We start from the raw sequence: 18356 nt of genomic DNA, 5'->3' as shown, positions 1-18356 counted from the left end.
TGTAATAATAATAATAACAATAACAATAATGAATTCATTATGGAATTATACCAGATTCTTTTTTTAAATCCATGTGTATCCATGTTTTTGTTTCCATCCACAGCTGCTGTTGTACTCACTTTCTTTCAGCTTGTCTGACATGTGAAAAAGAAATCAGCTCTGTCTCTCCCAGCCCTCGGCCTCTTGTTATATGAATGGCTATCAGCCTGATGGTAGTTGGTTAATGTTGTCAGCGTTCTTCAGTTCAGCTCGCCACTATGCTCAATCACACCGTCCTTTCTGCCTGAGAGGGGGGGTCTGAAAATAATTGTCTGAAATACCAGAGCCGTTCAGTGGCTAATGGGAGTTAAAACTGCAAAAGCAGAGTGGTGCAGACATAGCGGGGAACTGCAACATCATGCAAATGGACAGTTTCAATCTTTGTTTTTACTCTCAACTCTGAAAACTGCCTGGAAATGATAAACACTTGATGTCTGGAGAGGAGCAAATTACTATTAGGAGGTTTGATTCAGCCTGAACAGAAGATCATTCTATTTAAGTTCAATTAAAATCAGACAGTGAACATTCCAAAAACCCCACTCTAGGTTTACATGACGTTTTGCAGCGTGTGAAGTGGTTAACCAGCATCATATAACCAATTCTAGTCAGGTTTATGTGGGGAGCCACATCCATTATGCTGAGGTACTTTATATTGTGAGGTCAAGACCATGTAGAGAAACGCATGGTCGAACATTGACCTGTAGCCACTCCTATGTTGCAGTCAGTGCAGACCATAATAATAGTTTTCATGAATTGTTGTTTGGTTAGGGTTAGTTTTTTTTCAGTTGCTCTTTTGTATTCATAAATTGCTGCCTCGTGCCCGTCTGTCTCAGATCCAGCATCCGGTCCAAAGGCCTGAGGTCTGACGTTAGATGGTCTTTGTGGTGATTCAGGTCCCGTCCTCCCCCGTGTCACAACAGAAACACTCACCAACCTAAATAAAGGTTCAAGGTTCAAGGTTTTTATTTGCCATTTGTGCTTAAACAGATAGTCCAGGCACATTGGAAATCTTGTGCGGGTTCTACGAGTCAGTTGTAGGAAGTATAAAAGTAGACCTCAAATTAAAATCTATACAGAGTATAAAAAATATTAAGAAAATGTAGATGTAGAAAAAAAAAATATATACAGATATACAGCACCCTATGTGTGTGTGTGTATATATATATATATATATATATATATATATACGTATATATATATATATATACATATATATACATATATACACATATACACATACATACACATATATGCGCACATGTATACATACACATACACATACATATACATATATACATGCACATACACATATATATTATATATATATAAAGAGGGACATCTAAAATAGCCGGTGATACGTTCTCACACTTTTTCACTCAAAAAAATATCAAAGACGGGATGGGGATAATTATAGTGTGATGAGCTCCAGAACCAGAAACACAACAGAAAACCTTGCATGGCAACAGCTCCCAAAGGCTTCCATGAATTGGGCACTAATTACCTTCCCATGAAAGACATAGAAGCTAAGGGAAATTTTATTTCCAGCTTATCAAACAACCCAGGGGCACAAAACATCCACCTGTGTGCTCATATATCATGGCCAGGCAACATTTAGAAGAATAAAGGCCACCACTGACAGTGTGCCAGATCAAGTATTGGCATAACTAGGCCGTGTAGATATAGTAGGTGTCTTGAAATAGAGTCTGTCTTCCATCTTCTCAAATGTTACTTACTTTTTACAGCCAACCAACAATGACTGCCAAGCTGTGGCATTAAAAGCACAGTGCCACTGCTGCTGCCTCCCACAACAGTCTGCTCCTTAAAAATAGAGGCGCATAATATTTAGAGTTTCCTTTATATTTATATTGAAGCCGCGGCTTGTGGGTTACATGACCAAATGGAAATCCATTGGTTTAAGGCAGTTGCATTAAAACCATACTCTTGACCTTAATGGGCCTATAGTATCGTGGTCTGCTGGGAAAGACGTAAATAACCTCAAATTTCCTTTCATTGTGGCAAAAAAGCACAAAACTGTGTGTCAGCCTGTCAATGTCACCCCTTGATGGGCAGCCCTCCCGGTGATCGATCACTGCTGACATGACTCCTCCCACAGGAGTGAGCTGCGGAGCTGCTACTTGAGCTGCAAGCAAGATGGAGTGAATAAATACATTCAGTGAGAAGCTGAGCTTGTCAAATCACTTACATGCCATACGTATGGTGCAATATTGATTGCATCTTCTTGGATATTTACTCCGCCTCTGGGCAGCAGTACTAGAAAATACATTAAAAAAATGGCACCAGCACACTAGGTATGTTATAGTCCTTGGCTTGCACTGCCCGCATGATGTTCCAAAATTATAGCTCATCAATTTACTGCTGAAAAGCTTGTTTCTCACTTTTTATATTCTCATGATATTTTTAAATTGGACACTCTAAATTGACTGTGGGAGTGGATGGTTGTTTGTCTCTATATGTGGCCCTGCGATGGACTGGCAATCTGTCCAGGGTGTACCCCACGTATCCATCGATTGATCAAATGATTGTTACTTAATCACAGACTCAGGACACGAGCAAAAAGAAAAAGAAGTCAAATCTCGTTGCCTCGAGTTCGTCCTTCACAGGTTGTTGCTTATGTAGGGTAATAATGTGAGGTAAGTAGATTGAATGCAATTGGCTTCTATTTTCTTTCTTTCTCTCCCTCTCTCTTACTCTGGACTCATTGTTACAAATTATCCCAAATCTCATCAACTGAATAGTGCCCATGGCTGACTCATCAGAGCCAAAATGTGAAATGAAACTTGACTTCTATTTGCATGTCATTAGGTGTCAGGGTAATGGTTTCTTCCTTCTCCTGCTGAGTCTATCGAAAAGCTCAAACCGTACAATAAAGACACCATAAAGACGCATTCCGATTCCGACTCTAAGATCAATGTTCTGCTTGGCTTGGTTTGCACTTTCCTGGGAAAACCACATCCTTATCATTTTCCCAATTCTCAGTCTTTTAACGTGTTTAAGTCACTCAACCAGGAAACAGTAGCATGTAGCACAATCAATACATTCACTTGGCACTTTATTAGCTACACAGTGCATCTTATAAAGAGGCAGGATTGCACTGGTACCAAGTGTGAATGTCTGTAAACCATCTACTTTTGGAGTGTTGAGTGCTTAGACGTGATCTTCTGCAGTCCTTGGTTGGCATTTTCACCCACTGGATATTTTGTGTCTGTGCATGAAAATCTTAGTAGATCAGCAGTTGCTGAAATACTCTGTCCATGCCATGTTCAAAGTCATTTGAAATCACTGATTTGGACTTCAGAATTTGATTGAAAATGTTCATGAGCAGTTGAAACGGTGTACCTTATAAAGTGGCCTCTCTAAGGCACCTCATGTAGTTTCAGCAGTTTGACAGTAGACTTTATAGAAGAAAAAATGGTTTTAACTTCAGACAATAAAATGACATTTTTTTTTAAGAAAGAGCCAATGTAAAATGTCTTTTTCATATCCCGATATTCTGAGAAATGATTTTTTTTTATCCTCTGTTGCTGATAGCAGGTTGTTATCCTTCTTGTTAGTTGTCACGGTGTCAGAAACAGCTGTGTCATTCCTGCTCTGCCGATTAAAACAGATGTAAGTGTCCTGTTGTCGTGAAAAGAAGGGTTGTTGTGGCAGACTGTGGGTGTCGCCATCAATCACACCTCATATTCCTATTGACGCGTTCACTTCTTTGAGCAGAATAAATGATGCAAGCCAAGGCGTGAAATTAAAGACAAGGATGGATTGGCTTGGTCAGGTCAGCCAACAGGTCCATGGATAGCTGCGCCGCTAACCACATAAGCTGCTGTGCTGCCCGTGTGTGCTACATTTGTGTTTCTTACAAATAACAAATAACAAAAAATAGAATAAATTTAATAATAATAAATAATAAATAAAATAATAATTAGAGTCACCTTATCTCTCGCTCCATCTTCATCTATTTTCACTATACCAGTATGTGAGGAAAAGGAGGATGAGGAGAGAGCAAATGATTTTAAATCTGCCACCTGTGAAAAGTCTGCAGCTGACTTTGCTCGGCCTATTTATATCACTGTATTTTAACGTTGGTGATAATGGTGTTACTTTGAGAGCTCAATATTTTCTCACGTGGTACTTGGTATAAAAAGTTTGAGAGCCACTGGTTTACTTTATTAATTGTTTTTGGTCAGTGCTCATGGTGTGGCACTAACAGTTGTGTTAACAAGCCTTTAACAATGTCATTTGCAGCCCGTTGGCATGTTTTATGTAGCCATTATTGTACCTCGTGTTTTATCTCTACATTGTTGTACCTCTTCCTAAAGTTTTATGTAATCTCACGGGGAACGGGGAATGGGACTCAGGTTGGTTTATAGCCTGCACCTAAAACACACCAAGATACTTAACAGACAAAGAGCAACCCTTAATCCCGGTACACGTTCTAGCAAAAGCGAGTTTGGACCCTCGTTAAATGCTCTTGAACATGTGGTTAAATCCTGGAATTGGAACTTTCTCGTGTAGTAAGGCACAAAAAGTTCTGCACACACACAACTTCAAAGCAGACTTAAGGAAATTTTTGGGTGTTTCCTAAAAATCCTTAAATATCTTTTGGCGGATTTTTCAATTAATGTTCCAGTATTTCAGATACTTATTGACGGACCAGAAGTTGAATATACTATATAAATTTGATCACATACTATTTAAGTATTGTAACACTGTTTTACTTTTATTTATTAGGCTGGTATTAAGGTCTGACCTACTTAATAAGTAATATATATATATTATATTTTAGACTTCTATAATGTATTGTTTCAAACTATTTACTATATTACATCCCTGTCAGTGTCAGTGCAGGTAAGGATGAATCGGAGCCTCAACATTGAACACAATCACATGCGTTATGTTGATGTGTATCTAAACTATAGTAACATTGATATTTTTTAATTGTAGTTTTATAGCAAGAAATAATTGGTGTCTGCGTTTAGATGTGGGGGGAAAAATCAACACCTATATTTTTTTGCCATATTTAATCAAATAATACTGGATTTGTCGTTCTGTCTTTGGCATAAACAAAGTATAAGGCCTGCGTTCTCATCACTATCCACTAAAAGGAAGATCTGATCTTATTGTTCAGAGAGTTACAAAGTGACTGTGGCTTCTCTCTGCACCCATCTACCATCGAGATGCATGAGTCTCTATCAGCTGGCAAAGACTGAGGACGTTGGACACATTTATTTGTGCTTAACCAGAGTAACACACACCCACACACACACACACACAACCAATGCTCGCACGTTGTACTCTAGTTGTGCTTAAAGAATAGTTGCTGCTCACTGGCACCCTGAATTCCCATCTTGTGTGCAAAATGACAGCGGCAGCAGAAGCAGAGACTTCGGCGCAAGTGATTCATTGCTTTAATCACTCTGGCTCTCCAACCTCTTACCAGCCATGGCAGGGTTTGACACATCACTGCCTTCACGGAGTCTCTGTACCATTTGTCCTATTTAGGACACTGTCACTTCTCTTGTAGACAATTAGATATTGGAGGCATAGTGTTGTGTAGATCTGGTTAAATACAGCATGGGGGCTGGTTGAATTGCTGTGACAATTGTTCACAGTTCATCTGAGGTGTGGTGGGGGGTTTTTCTACACCTTGAGAGACATGGACATGAGTATTTATCGCTCACACACTGATGTGTTATTGGTTTGCTCACATTAAAAAAACAACATGTAATTTTGTCTGATTATCTGGCTTTAAATCCATCTAATTCTCTAAACTCAGCACGGTCCTATCGTTATATCCACGGTGGAACGGCAACCTTTACAAACCTCTATTGATTTTGCCCTGGTCTGTCTTTTTATTGCTATGTGAGGTAGAAAGTGGATGGAGTCAATCACTCTTTTTCCTCTATTTGCCACCCTCAGGCTGAGACCTAAGTGGGGTCTGCAGACACTGAGGGTGAAAAAGATTCAGTAAAGCATGAGCTGCTTCACTCTGACTTTCACCAAGAAACAACTATTTTTAGGAGAAAAAACTACAGAGATGGAAGTCATACAGAAGGCCTTTCAGTATACATTGAGAGTACATGAGAACACTGACAATATCAAGTTGGATGGTTGTTGCCTGAGAAAGTCAGTCTGTTGGACTCAGTTCTCCTGTGGTTATTAAGAGGTTTAACCTAAATCAGTTCCAAACACTCGGGCACTAACACGGTCACAGCAGAAACTAAGCTGCGGACTGATGTGATATCAGAGGATAGAGATGAGAGCAAAGTAAGCAACAAAGTAGCTTTGGAGTTTACTCAGTCCCAGTGTGAGCACAACAAGCTTCAGCCATGACCGACTTGAAGGACACAGAGTTTTGTTTTTACCTGCCAGTCATGTACAGTAGTACCATTTAGCTTTTCGCACATTTCTTTCAATTAAGCTTATGTTAACCTTCTGAGTGTTGCATTTCAAAACAGTACTGTGGACATTAATATGTTGCTATGACAGCATTTACTTCTCCTTATGGGAGACGAACCTAAAGCTCTGGTTACAGGAACATTTGTTCTGTTAAGATGCTTTTGTGTGAGGTAAATCATTGATGACTGACCTGAATCAGTGTCAGTATTCTGGTTCATCAAAAGTGAAGCCCTGGAAGCGTGATGAAAGTAACACTGAACCACCAGGGGGTGATTGAGTGTTAACCTCAGCTGGTTTTTGAAAAGAACTCAGGTTGAATGGAAGTCTATAAGATAAAAGGTCAACTTCTCACTTGATTTATAATGTCAGTAAACATTTTCCTGAGTAGTTAATGGTCTCAATCGCCAGTTTCAAGTCTCCTTCAATAGAAAATGATGTCAAGTTCATACATTTAGAGAAAAATAGATGATAATGCATGACACATTAGAGTGTCATGTAACCCTGGCTGCAGGTAACACTTGTGATCTTCCGGTTTGAAAAACTGACAGGGCACGGGTCAAATCACAAATCTTGAGGCTTTAGAACTCTAAAACTAAAATACTAAGTCCCCAATCTATGGGGAAACAAGTACGGTTTAGACCTTGCTTTGAGCACAGGATGATGCAAAACCATGCAGAGGTTTCCTCAAACTATTGCCTCAAAGTTGCTGTTTGCGCCAGCACTGTAGTTTTTCACTTTCATGTGTGTTTGTCTTGCTTGTAATTTGAACTGGTTATGTACTGTACCACCAGCAGTTTTCTTGCTGGGACTGACTGTGTGCCTTCTGTCACGCTGCAGTCGGAAAGGCCACAGGGAAAATAATTTAGTTTCGATCAAAATGCAGAGGTCAGCTCATTTCTGTCTCTAGGAAGATGCTTCAAGAGACTTGTCACCTCTCCTGTACTCTGTCCTTGCCCTGTTGCCACAGAAGGGGATGGCATGTCTGTCAGTCACAGTGTCAGTATTAGGGCTCTTTACGGCCCCGCAGGCCTCGTCCCTTTAGCATTTCTCGGTGATGTCACACTCAGATGACTGCTCCTTTCATTCTGAGGGTTGCTGGCTGTCAAATCAGTCAACTTGACTGAAGTGCTTGTCTGAGGAAACAGCGTGTGTGTGTGTCTCTGTGTGTGCGTGTGTGGACATTGCACATTTACAAGACACAGGAAACTACCAGTTTTGTCATGCATAGCTCATGTTCACAGTCACATCTGCACTCATCTCAAAGCTTCGTGGTTCTGTTGCATCTGTGGCATCCCTGGCTGAATAATGCTCTGGCTCCTTTACTGATGGTTCAGAATGCTTTATTGAAAACTTACTTCACTCCAAACATGCCGTTATATTGTCCTGAACTAAGAGCTGGTGAGAAGACAAACAATGAAATAAAATAAATACAATTTTTCACTCACATGAACATAGGAGTTATCTCCCTTTAACTCCTCTTTAGCCCTTTTAATGCTATTTCGGACAACCTCTAATGCAGTGCTAAATGTACAATATTTCTACCCAAACACGTTATTTACATTTTAAATAAATGATAAAAACACCTTAATATAGGAATATAGCAATACAATGTGTAAAACAAAACCGTTTCTTGATTAATTGTGCATATCAACCAACTATAATCACTTCAAATTATGTTTCCTTGTAAAAGAGTTAATTGTGCAAATTACCCACACATAGGATGATGCTAATGACGTAATAATGAAGTGATGCTACTAGCATAACATTCACAGTCACATGAAACTCTATAAAGTACTAAGTGAGATTAAAAACAACTCAAAACACACATAATACCACATTAAACATATACAGACCTTGTACCCTTGTCAGCCAGGTGCTAAAATAAACCACGAAAAGTCTCCGTTTGCAGCCTTAATTTGCACTAATCTATCTCGTTTTTTCTCCTTTTTCCGGTATGTTTGCCTTTCAAAATAAAAGCATCACTTTTGCACAGATGAACCTACCACAATAAAAGTAAGACGTCATTTATGCCATTTACAACAACTGCTCGTAGTGTTGTCTTACATGCAGAACATGCCTTGTATTCCTGAATCGATCACATTTGAAAAGTGTGCTACAAAAAGTGGGAATTTTGGTAACCGTGGTCACTGAATATATTTTAGGGTGAAAGCAATAGAAGTGACTCATCGTTTGCTGTGAAATAAATAAACAATATCGATTGTGAGTAAAACCAAACCTTGAATAGGGTGTCTGTGGAAGTGGTAGGTGACTCGCGGTGAGTGGTAGTGTACTGTTTATTTGTGTGTACTGTAGCTGCACCTGTGTTTACATCCTTTACCCTGCGTATTTAAAGCTGAGATACTTCAATACTACTTCCAACAACAAACTTTAATATACAATAATATCCTCTCTTCATATTCCAAGGGTTTCCATGTGTTATATTCTGCCCTTTTCCCTCTCTGTCTGACAAACCTGGACACATGATTTAAACTTCAAAATTACATAAGGGTTTGTTTAAGGTGAATCATTTTTCAGGAGCAGTTCCTTTGCTACTATTTCTGAATCCCTCACTGAAGCACAGGGGGCCACTGTGTAGCTGTCACTCATGCCCTGCAGAGAGACCGAGGCTCTACACCGAAAGAGCACCTTGACGTTTGCACGTCTGTGTGTGCCTGTGTGTCCATGCACAGAAGTCAATCTCAAAATGTAATGAACATGCAAATCGTCTTTCTTCTGTATGACCTGGGCTGTCGATCTGCATCACAATACTGCATCGCCTTTCAGCGGCTCACAAAATGGTTACAATCAAGCTGGACGTGACCGGGACAAATCACTACACCAAGCCATTTTCCTCATTCATTACAGATAAATCAATCCCCCTTATTGTTATGTTCTCTCCTCATGTCTATTCTCCATTCCTTTATCGATTTCTGTCATCCCTCCATTTGTCTCAACTGTTTTGTCTTCATCCCTTCGTTCAGCTGTTTCCCTCCGTCCCATCCAGACGGAGGTTTGTAATTGGTCTAAAGAAAAGTTGATGGGATGAAAAACAGTGAGGCCAACAGGTAGCTGGAGGTGAACGAAGTGATTAACAATAAGTAATTAACTCTGGGCTTTGTTTTCCATTACAGGAATGGATTGTTATTGTTGTTGTTTCCATTTTTATTTGTTTCTGTGACTGAGTCTAGACACCCAATTAGCCTGTCTTTGTTTGGGGAAGGAGTGAGTTTCAGACAAGAGCTGAGTGTTGCTAAATTAAGAAAGCAGGTTTATTTCATGCCTGATTCAGGTCTGATTTCCTCCGATCTACACATTTTTAATAGAATATTTTTTTTAAGCAGAAGGTAGGAATTCTGTAGAATGTCTGGCTCTTTAGTCGCTCCACTACATTGAGTTAGCTGATGATTATTTTCTGAGGATTCATTCATCTTCTACCACTTTATCCTCCACATGAGGGTTGCTGGGGGCGCTGGTGCCAATCTGACATAGGGTGAAAGTCGGGGTACACACTGGACCCGCTCACCAGTCCATCACAGAGACACATAGAGACAAACAACCATCCACACTCACACCGGAGAACCCGAAGAAAACCCACGCACACACATGGAGAACATGCAAACTCCAGAAAGGCCCTTTTTCCGAGCTGGTCACAAACCCGGGTCTTCTTGCTGTACAGGCAAGAGCGCTAATCTGTTGATTCACTGTTTAAAAAACAAAAAATCAATTGATGACATTTTTTTTCTTTGATATTGTAGCGTTCCCTCATTTCTTGATTTCTTTGCATCGTTGAGATGAAGCTTCGGCTGCCTCGGGTAGCCAAGGTGAGTGGACTCGACCTGAGATGTGATCATCCTACTAATTATTGCAAGTGTTTTTGTTCCCTTCATCTAAGCTGTTCGGGGGAATACAAAGAGGGAATTTTAAAATCACAAGGTGCTTATTTTTCCTGGTATAATTTCACTACCACTTGGGACAAGTGATTAGACTCATGGCATAATATCTCTGTTGTACTGTATAATAGAATTTCAAATATTAAGCCATATGTGATTGTTTGTGTTTGGGACAAGCTTATATATCTCTTGATGCCTTGTGTCCAGTTATAGGCTCGTGGGTTACTTTTTGCTACATGATGAGTCGTGCAACAGTGCCGTTGGCTTTCTTTTTCCGCAGTTTCTCCGCACTCACAGCAAAAATTTAATTAGACTGGCTGCTTCAGGTGTGTGACACTGATGTGTAATTGTCTACGTGATCAGAGTTTGAAGTGGGAGCTCAGTCTCTTGTCCTCATCTCAACTCTTCCGCTGAGAGCAACTTACCTCTCCAATGACCTGCATGAATCACTTGATTAGAATCACATTTTTGTTTAGCTGACTCTTCTGTGTTGTTCCAGCAAGATGAATTCAGAAATGAGGAAGTGACTTTGACCTTTGCCGGCTCCAGAAACAGAAAATCAATGTATGCCGCTGTACCAGATTAACAACTTCTCGATTGACTCACAATGCCTGGATCATTAGACGTATGCAGAGTGTATCTTTAACACCATCATTTAATAAGATAATGCTTTTTGGACACTTAATCTATGTTGTTATATCATCATTCAAAACAGAACAAACAACTTGCAGAAGTGTACTTTGTCATCATATTGCACTTAATAGTTTCCACACAACAGTGTCATGCCAAAGCATGAACACTTAATCATACATAGGCATCGATTATTGTTGATTCATTTTATAATCTTACATCAAATGGTTTTGCACCTTCTACAGTGTGATCATTTAAAATATGAAACCAAACATGCCTCAGATAATCCCCATGTGCCGTGTACTGACGTTTGCAAGCAAGAGGATTTCCTTAACCCTCACATGACACAAGACTATTGGTGCCACTCATGCACGCATGTCTGTCCTGAGTCTTTAGGATCAATCAGTCCATAAGTCTAAGACTAATCACACAGGACAACGCAGTTATGCGCAAATATTTGCAGTTTCTAGAGGAAGGAATGTACAGTGGCGATTCAATATACACTATCTTAATCAATTTATCAGTTTAGTCAGAAATACAGTACATTATTCTGTAATCATCGTGTCTAATATGATCAATATATTAATACAGTATAGCAAGCAACATCAGCTCAACAGAATTGTTAAAACTGCCCATACCAGCAGCGCTACATATGCAGAGCTGTCAACATCATCAAGGACCCTCACCACCATTCTCATGGCCTGTTCTCCCTCCTGCCATCCGGCAAGAGGTACCGGAGAATCAGCTGCAGAGCAGGCAGGATGCTGAGCAGCTTCTTCGGACAAGCAGTGAGACTCATAAACGCCCCCCTCCCCACCAACACGCACACACACACACATGTGTTTTTACTGTATGTCTTGCCTTGTGTATTTATACTTAAGAATATTTAAGGGTTTTAGTTGTTAGCTTTCCTTTTTTCTGCTATTTATTACATTGTCAGAAGCTATGTATTTTTACTCATACCATGTGGAATGACAATAAAGAATCTCATATCTTATAACAAATGCCATGAGATTATGTTTACTTTTTCCTGCTTATGCCAAAAGCTCGACGACAGGTACTTTACATACGATCAATGGCTATCTAATGTAATTTAAGGCTGGTTTGTTTCAACCATCATATTTTTCTAAAGTTGCTTCCGCCCCTCGGGACGAGATTTAGTCGTGACTGAAATGTGATAACTTTCCGGGGCCAGATAAAAGAAGTTCTTGGGAAACAGTTGAAACAAATGTGCCTATGTCTTCTCCTCCTTTAGTCCGTGTTATTGATAAATGGACTGTGCTCCCTGTCTAGTTTAGCCATCTATCCTACAAGAAAATGTGTTAAGCATACCATAAGAAACACTGTCTCCTGCTCTATATATCACTTGTGTGCCGACTTAAACATGAACTCATATATAAAGTGTGCAGGCCTGCATGGAATGGGGCCTATTTTGAAACGGGCATCTATTGTACTATAAAGTCTGCATGCAAAGGTAACACATGGAAATGGGATACATTTCAAAACTTAACCTGGACAGGATAGAAGACGCAAAACAAAGGGAAAGTCCAACAGCATCAACTGTGTTGCTGTAACTGTGTTCATGGAGAGGCACTGAACACTGGGAGTATCTTTATCTACTTTACAGAAGCTGGTTAGCTCAGCCTCAGGTTAGATGCTGTGTGAAAGTAGACGGCTCATTAAGAACAGTGACAAGTGCTGCAGACAGAACTTAACCAGCTGAGAGGAAGGAGGACAAGACCAGCAAAACAAAAAAGCTGCATATTAGCTGTGACAGGACCCGTGACACTTTCTCCACTTTACAAGTGGAGAACTGGACTTAATGCCTCGTCCGCTGAAATAATAATAGGCGTCACTTCACTATTACAGTGGTCAGCTCCTGCCGCATTTAAAATCCTACAGAGAGAGCGCACTGCTTTCTAAATATTTAGCCTAGAATTATAACCTTTACAACAGCTTTGTTTGCAGTCTAAGTATTTAAAGTGAGGTGAAGCATCCTTGCCTTCGGGTATTCTCTGGATCTGACAGAATGCCTTTCAGACTTCAGTGATTTCTATACTGTGCGGAACTGTTCACACAATCCACAGAGAGGGACAGCATGGGTGGCGGGCTGTCAGTCATATCCCCATGTACCAGCGGTAAGTGATGCGTGAAGGGAGTTTCAGGTTTTACTGTCATCTTCAGTCTGGTTCCCTGTAGAACTCCACCTTCTGCCTCCAGTTCTGCTCCAATGCTCTGCTGGCTGCAGACTGTGTAATCTGTGCCACAACTAAAACTGAATGCTAATCATTTCACCCACTGAACAAATAAGGTTGTCTTAAGTTGTACCTGGACCTCCTTCCTTCCCTATCTATCTATCTATCTATCTATCTATCTATCTATCTATCTATCTATCTATCTATCTATCTATCTATCTATCTATCTATCTATCTATCTATCTATCTATCTATCCTAGTGTACATGAATCTGGTCTTGTAAGTCTGGGGTCAAAAATAAAATAAAAATACATGACACAATTCTGAATGTATTCGTTTGTTTTTTTCTTCACACTGTGCTTCCCAGGTGCTGTGGCAGTGACAGCGCCATTCCTGTGACTGCAGTAACACAATCTGCCGCTGAGTGCCGCGGTTGCAATGCTGATCACATTCGCTGTCCGTGGTGCTGAACTGCCAGGCACAACAAATATAAATAGAACCATCCCATAGATGAATAATGACAATGTAGATCCTAATGAACAAAATCTGTTCACAGAGAAACATAAATAGTCACACAATTATATTATATACAGTTGAAATATACCCTTTGTAAGATATATAATGTTTCTCTTTTTCTTTTTCTTTTTGATAAGGAATCAATTAAAGTGCAGTTTTAATGGGCTACGTGAAAGAACAATAGACCACAGTAAAGGCGTGGACCGTGAAAGTAACAGGGAAGTGAAAAGCCGTATAGGCGGTGCCATCCAGAGACGACTGCTGCTACAGAGGCTTCAGATTCTGATCAACACATCTTTCTATTTTACTGTGTAGCTGGACCAGCGTCAAGTGAGCGGGAGGAAGATGCAGCTGTGGAGGAAATGAGGGAAAGTAGCCTCCCAAATAAAAGAATACTCAGGAGACGTGTCAGTGCAATAGCTTACACAAATGTTGTACACTGCTCTGGACCTGTTTTACAGATTCTTTGATTTTTACCCCTTTGACATAATGTCACCATAACAATCAAAGACCAAGATACTTTGTATTTATTTATTTAAAATAGACAGCAGGCATATTACTAGACATGTTCATGTCTTCAGTCCAACAGCAATGTGAAATAACAAAGACAACAACAACAAATACGACGGGAGACAAAACATATACAATGAATGCAACGTGTTCAAATGTTGGACGTGAGGAAAAAAACGTTTTGTTGTTCCTTTTAACACTTTTATTAGCGTCATCTCAGAGAGAGACGAGGGAACAATCAGTTACGCTAGTATTAAGAATAGAGCTCTTATTTTGAAACGATTAACCGGACATAGCAGACGTGACTCCATGTGCCCGTGGAGGCGTAATGAAGGAGGAAACCCACGGCTCACTCACTCACTGGCCACACTCGCGCGGTGCTGCTAGCTTCACTGTGAAGTTGCGACGCGCGTGCACCCAGCCCCTCTTCATCACGAGAGACACGAGGACATACTTTTACTTACATGTTGGACAACAACCAGGTTTCTATTATTACTAGCTCGGGATTTAACACACACACACACCAGCAGCGGTTTAAGCTCAGCTTCACGGTGTTCTCCTTGCGACGGAGGCACGCGAAACGGGACGTGGTGAATTAAACTTTGTACCGTTCCCCTTTTCGGAGCGACAAAGAAGCGTTTCATGGGTGCGTTGTTTCTCTAAAACAACAGTGGACCGCGTGACGTATACGGGACGCACATACAAATGTTTGGTCCCCTGAAGTTCCAGCTCGAGAAGTCTACAACAATGTCAGGGGTCGCCCTTTTTGGAAAATGATTGCTGGCAGCATCGACGCTAAAATAATGGTCAGAAGATGTCTAGTCACGTTCAAACCGTTCAGGTAAGAGACTGCGAGAATTCTTAGCATTTGATCTGTGTGGTTGGTTAGTAACGAGTTTGAATGTATGGATCCATTTTTTTTTTATTTGGGAAATTTCACGAAAACAGCTCTTGTGTTAATGAACGCTCATTTTTGTTCGCTTTTTACTGACCCTGTAGTCCTCATGGAGACCAAAACCCAGGTCCTAATGAGGCTGAACCTCATTTGTGAGTCCCTAGGTGAGAGGTAATTATGTGAAATGTGGAGAGGATTAAGATTATTTACATGGATGGAACTGTGTAACAGAATTGAAGTGCCTGTAATTAAACATTTAGTTTTTTATAGAGTTTCATATGAAATTGACCTTTGCATTTGTCATTTACAATAAATGTAGTTTTTAATGTCCCATGTTGTGGACAGTTGAGTTTAACCTATTTAACTGGTTAGGTTCATGTTAGAGGCTAGACGGTCCAAATGGTGTGTGTTTTTGTGTGTCACCCTGTCAAACAGAAGCTGAGCTCAAACAGAGGACGTAAAAGGGGGGACAGCGATTCATCACGAAAGAGTACTTGTTAATCATAATCCTGTTTTATCAGTCAGCCGAGCTCTAACTTACTTTTCTTGCTGCATGGATGGCTCCATTATCACTGTGTAGCAGGCGCTTTGTTTGTGATGATGCGAAGAGGGAAAACTGGAGGGGATTTATTACACATGTTAACCACTTTAACAGCTGATATTTTTACAGTCCATTGAGCCATGATGTGCCAGTCTGCTTTATGTTATTTGCCTTGATAGGGCCAGAGTAATGGCAGCCTTCAAGTCATCTAATATATCCATCTTTTCCTTTTTTTTCCCTTTCTTCTTCTTAGTGTTAGAATTTGAGATTAAAAGCAGCACAGTCTATCAGTCTACAGTCAAGTGTTTACCACCTTTTACTTACTCGTCACCTGCTAAAACTGATGGATTTTCTCAATTTCTCCCCTGTTGACTGAAGTAATAGTGCAGCACCTGCGCAGCAACCATCATCCAGAACATCTATCTGCTCAGTGGATGAGTGTTAATTCAAGCACATTTGATTCAGCAGCTTTGCCACACAACTGCACTGGCCTTGAGAGAGAATTTACTAAAAATCCAACCACCATATCACCATCCCTAAACTTAGTTTTCAGTCATTTTGTTGTGGATGGAGGGAAAAAAATTAAATTGCATTTTGCATTTAGTAGTTTATTAATTAAGACACTTCCCTAGCCAGCTTCAATTAGGGATACAGTGATATATTAAAAAATACAGTATAATTACTATCACCATAGAGTTCACATGCGATTCAGTATAAAAAAACAAGTGTCAGTTAAAAGCTGTAGTGCCTAACTTTTTAATATAAACAAATGTCTGTTTGCATTTAAACCATTTCAACCAATGTTGATTGAGCCTAATCAACTCCACACGACTCTTTGTGTGTTTCTCAGTATAGAATTTTGTTTTTCGTGTCTGTGGTGACATTCCTGGAAGAAGCTGACAGCTCGTGTAAAGCGATACGGCACCATGTCTGGAAACGCCAAGAAACTTCCACAGAAAGGATTCTATTTAAACATAAAACCTTCACAATCGTATTTTAATCACAATCCTGACTTTAGCTTCTCACGAACGTGATTTCTATATTGAAAATGCATGCTATTCCAACAACGCTCCCCGAAAAAAGCTGCTTCTTTACATGCCTGCATGTGCCAATCTGCCCGTGTCTACACCTCTGAGCTCCAAGTTTCCTGGAGGCAGTAAGGTTGCAGTAAAAAAGCAGACAGATTCATACAGCAACACTATGGCTGAAAACACCAAGTGCCCACTAAATGCTTCAGAAGTGGATCCAACTGAACCCTACTGACAAGACTTGAAGAAATAAAGTGTTATAAATCCTGCTCGTCATACGCTTGTTCATCATCTCAAAACGTAGGCGGCGTACGGATGCCATGAAGTTCAAATCGTTCCCACACTTCAGACGAGTTCCTGTTCCACGAAAAGTTTATTAGAAATCCACACAGCACCACAGCTCCTCCATTCCTGGCATAACTGCTCGCTTCAGAAATAATCTACCTAGAGGCATGTGGAGGAAGCCAATTAGCTGATAGCAGATCTCTCCTTCTGATCCAATTACAGGGAGCAGAGCATTCACTTTAAGCGTATTAATTAAAGACTCGTCAGGCAGGACCGGGGCCTAATCCTCTCATATCACCCACCTAACGCCACTGTGGAGAACGGATAAATGATCGAAAGATCAGAGGGGAAACGCTCACCCTTAGGATGGCATCAGACTAACATCAGCAGAGCCACATGAGCTGACACTCATGTTTCACTTTTCCCTTATCTTAATGTAATTGTTTGTTTTGCTTCCAAGCGTAATTTGCTGCTTGCCCCGTCATCTTTATCAAACCCATCACTGGCTCTGCTTTTCTTTTCTTCTTTTTGATTTAAGGCACGGAGGGTGACAGTTAGAACTTGTGGACCACGCGGTTGGCGTAGTGGTTAGCACTCTTGCCTTAGCAGCAACAAGGCTCGGTCAGAACGAGGGTCTTTCTGCATAGAGTTTGCATGTTCTCCCCGTGTGTGCGTGGGTTTTCTCTGGGGATTATGTGAATTGGATTGGTTGTTTGTCTCTATATGTGGCCCTGTGACGGACTGGCGATCTGTCCGGGGTGTACCCCGCCTTTTCGCTCTATGTCAGCTGAGATTGGCACAGCACCCCGCCGCAACCCTAATGTGGAGGATAAAGCGGTAGATGGATGGGTTTTGATTGTTGGCTTCCATGTACTTGGCCTGCTGTTTATATGAAAAGTGCGTAAATCATGCAGGTATAAGTATTTCTCCCATGGCTTCATATTTATGACTAATAATCCTTTGAGTTTAATGATTGTATTGGATTGGATTCACACCAGGTACTATACTGCTGCTCTGTGGGTCCACTGACAATGATTGAGCTTTTCCAATTCATTCCACAATATGCCTGGAACAGATGGGGGTAATATTTCATTATTTCATAATACCAAAGTATCCTGGGAGAAGCACAGAGGCACAGTATATGGCGTTATAGCGTGGATAAGAACAGACTCTTATAGATGCTGGGACTCTGATGCAGTATGATAATAGTCTTCTGATGGTTTCAGTGTAAACTAATGACATATTTACATGCTGACACTTTACTTTGAAACCTCTTCCTGTCGTCCTGATGATCACACTGATCATCACGTTGAAGTGTCGAGCAATCTGCTTCCACCGCCAGCCAATCATGACGGTAATCAGATCTGAGAAGTTGACTTTCAACATGTATCCATGCGCAAATTCATCTGTCTG

The 18356-nt window shown here is 40.5% G+C and overlaps 1 protein-coding gene across 1 annotated transcript in view; it reads left to right on the top strand.

Annotated features, from left to right (window-relative positions):
- The first annotated feature begins 14551 nt into the window (after window positions 1-14551).
- Window positions 14552-18356, top strand: part of LOC131467158 (alpha-1,6-mannosylglycoprotein 6-beta-N-acetylglucosaminyltransferase B-like) — an 88881-nt gene continuing 85076 nt past the window's right edge. Inside the window, exon 1 of the mRNA XM_058640898.1 lies at window positions 14552-15035. Within this exon, the coding sequence (XP_058496881.1) occupies window positions 14968-15035 (68 nt within the window). The 5' untranslated portion in view covers window positions 14552-14967. The remainder of the gene's footprint in view (window positions 15036-18356) is intronic.

The sequence above is a fragment of the Solea solea genome, chromosome 10, assembly GCF_958295425.1.
Source record: "Solea solea chromosome 10, fSolSol10.1, whole genome shotgun sequence".
NCBI classification, from domain to species: domain Eukaryota; kingdom Metazoa; phylum Chordata; class Actinopteri; order Pleuronectiformes; family Soleidae; genus Solea; species Solea solea.
Note: the sequence above shows the minus strand (reverse complement) of the source record. Positions and strands in the feature narration are given on the sequence as shown.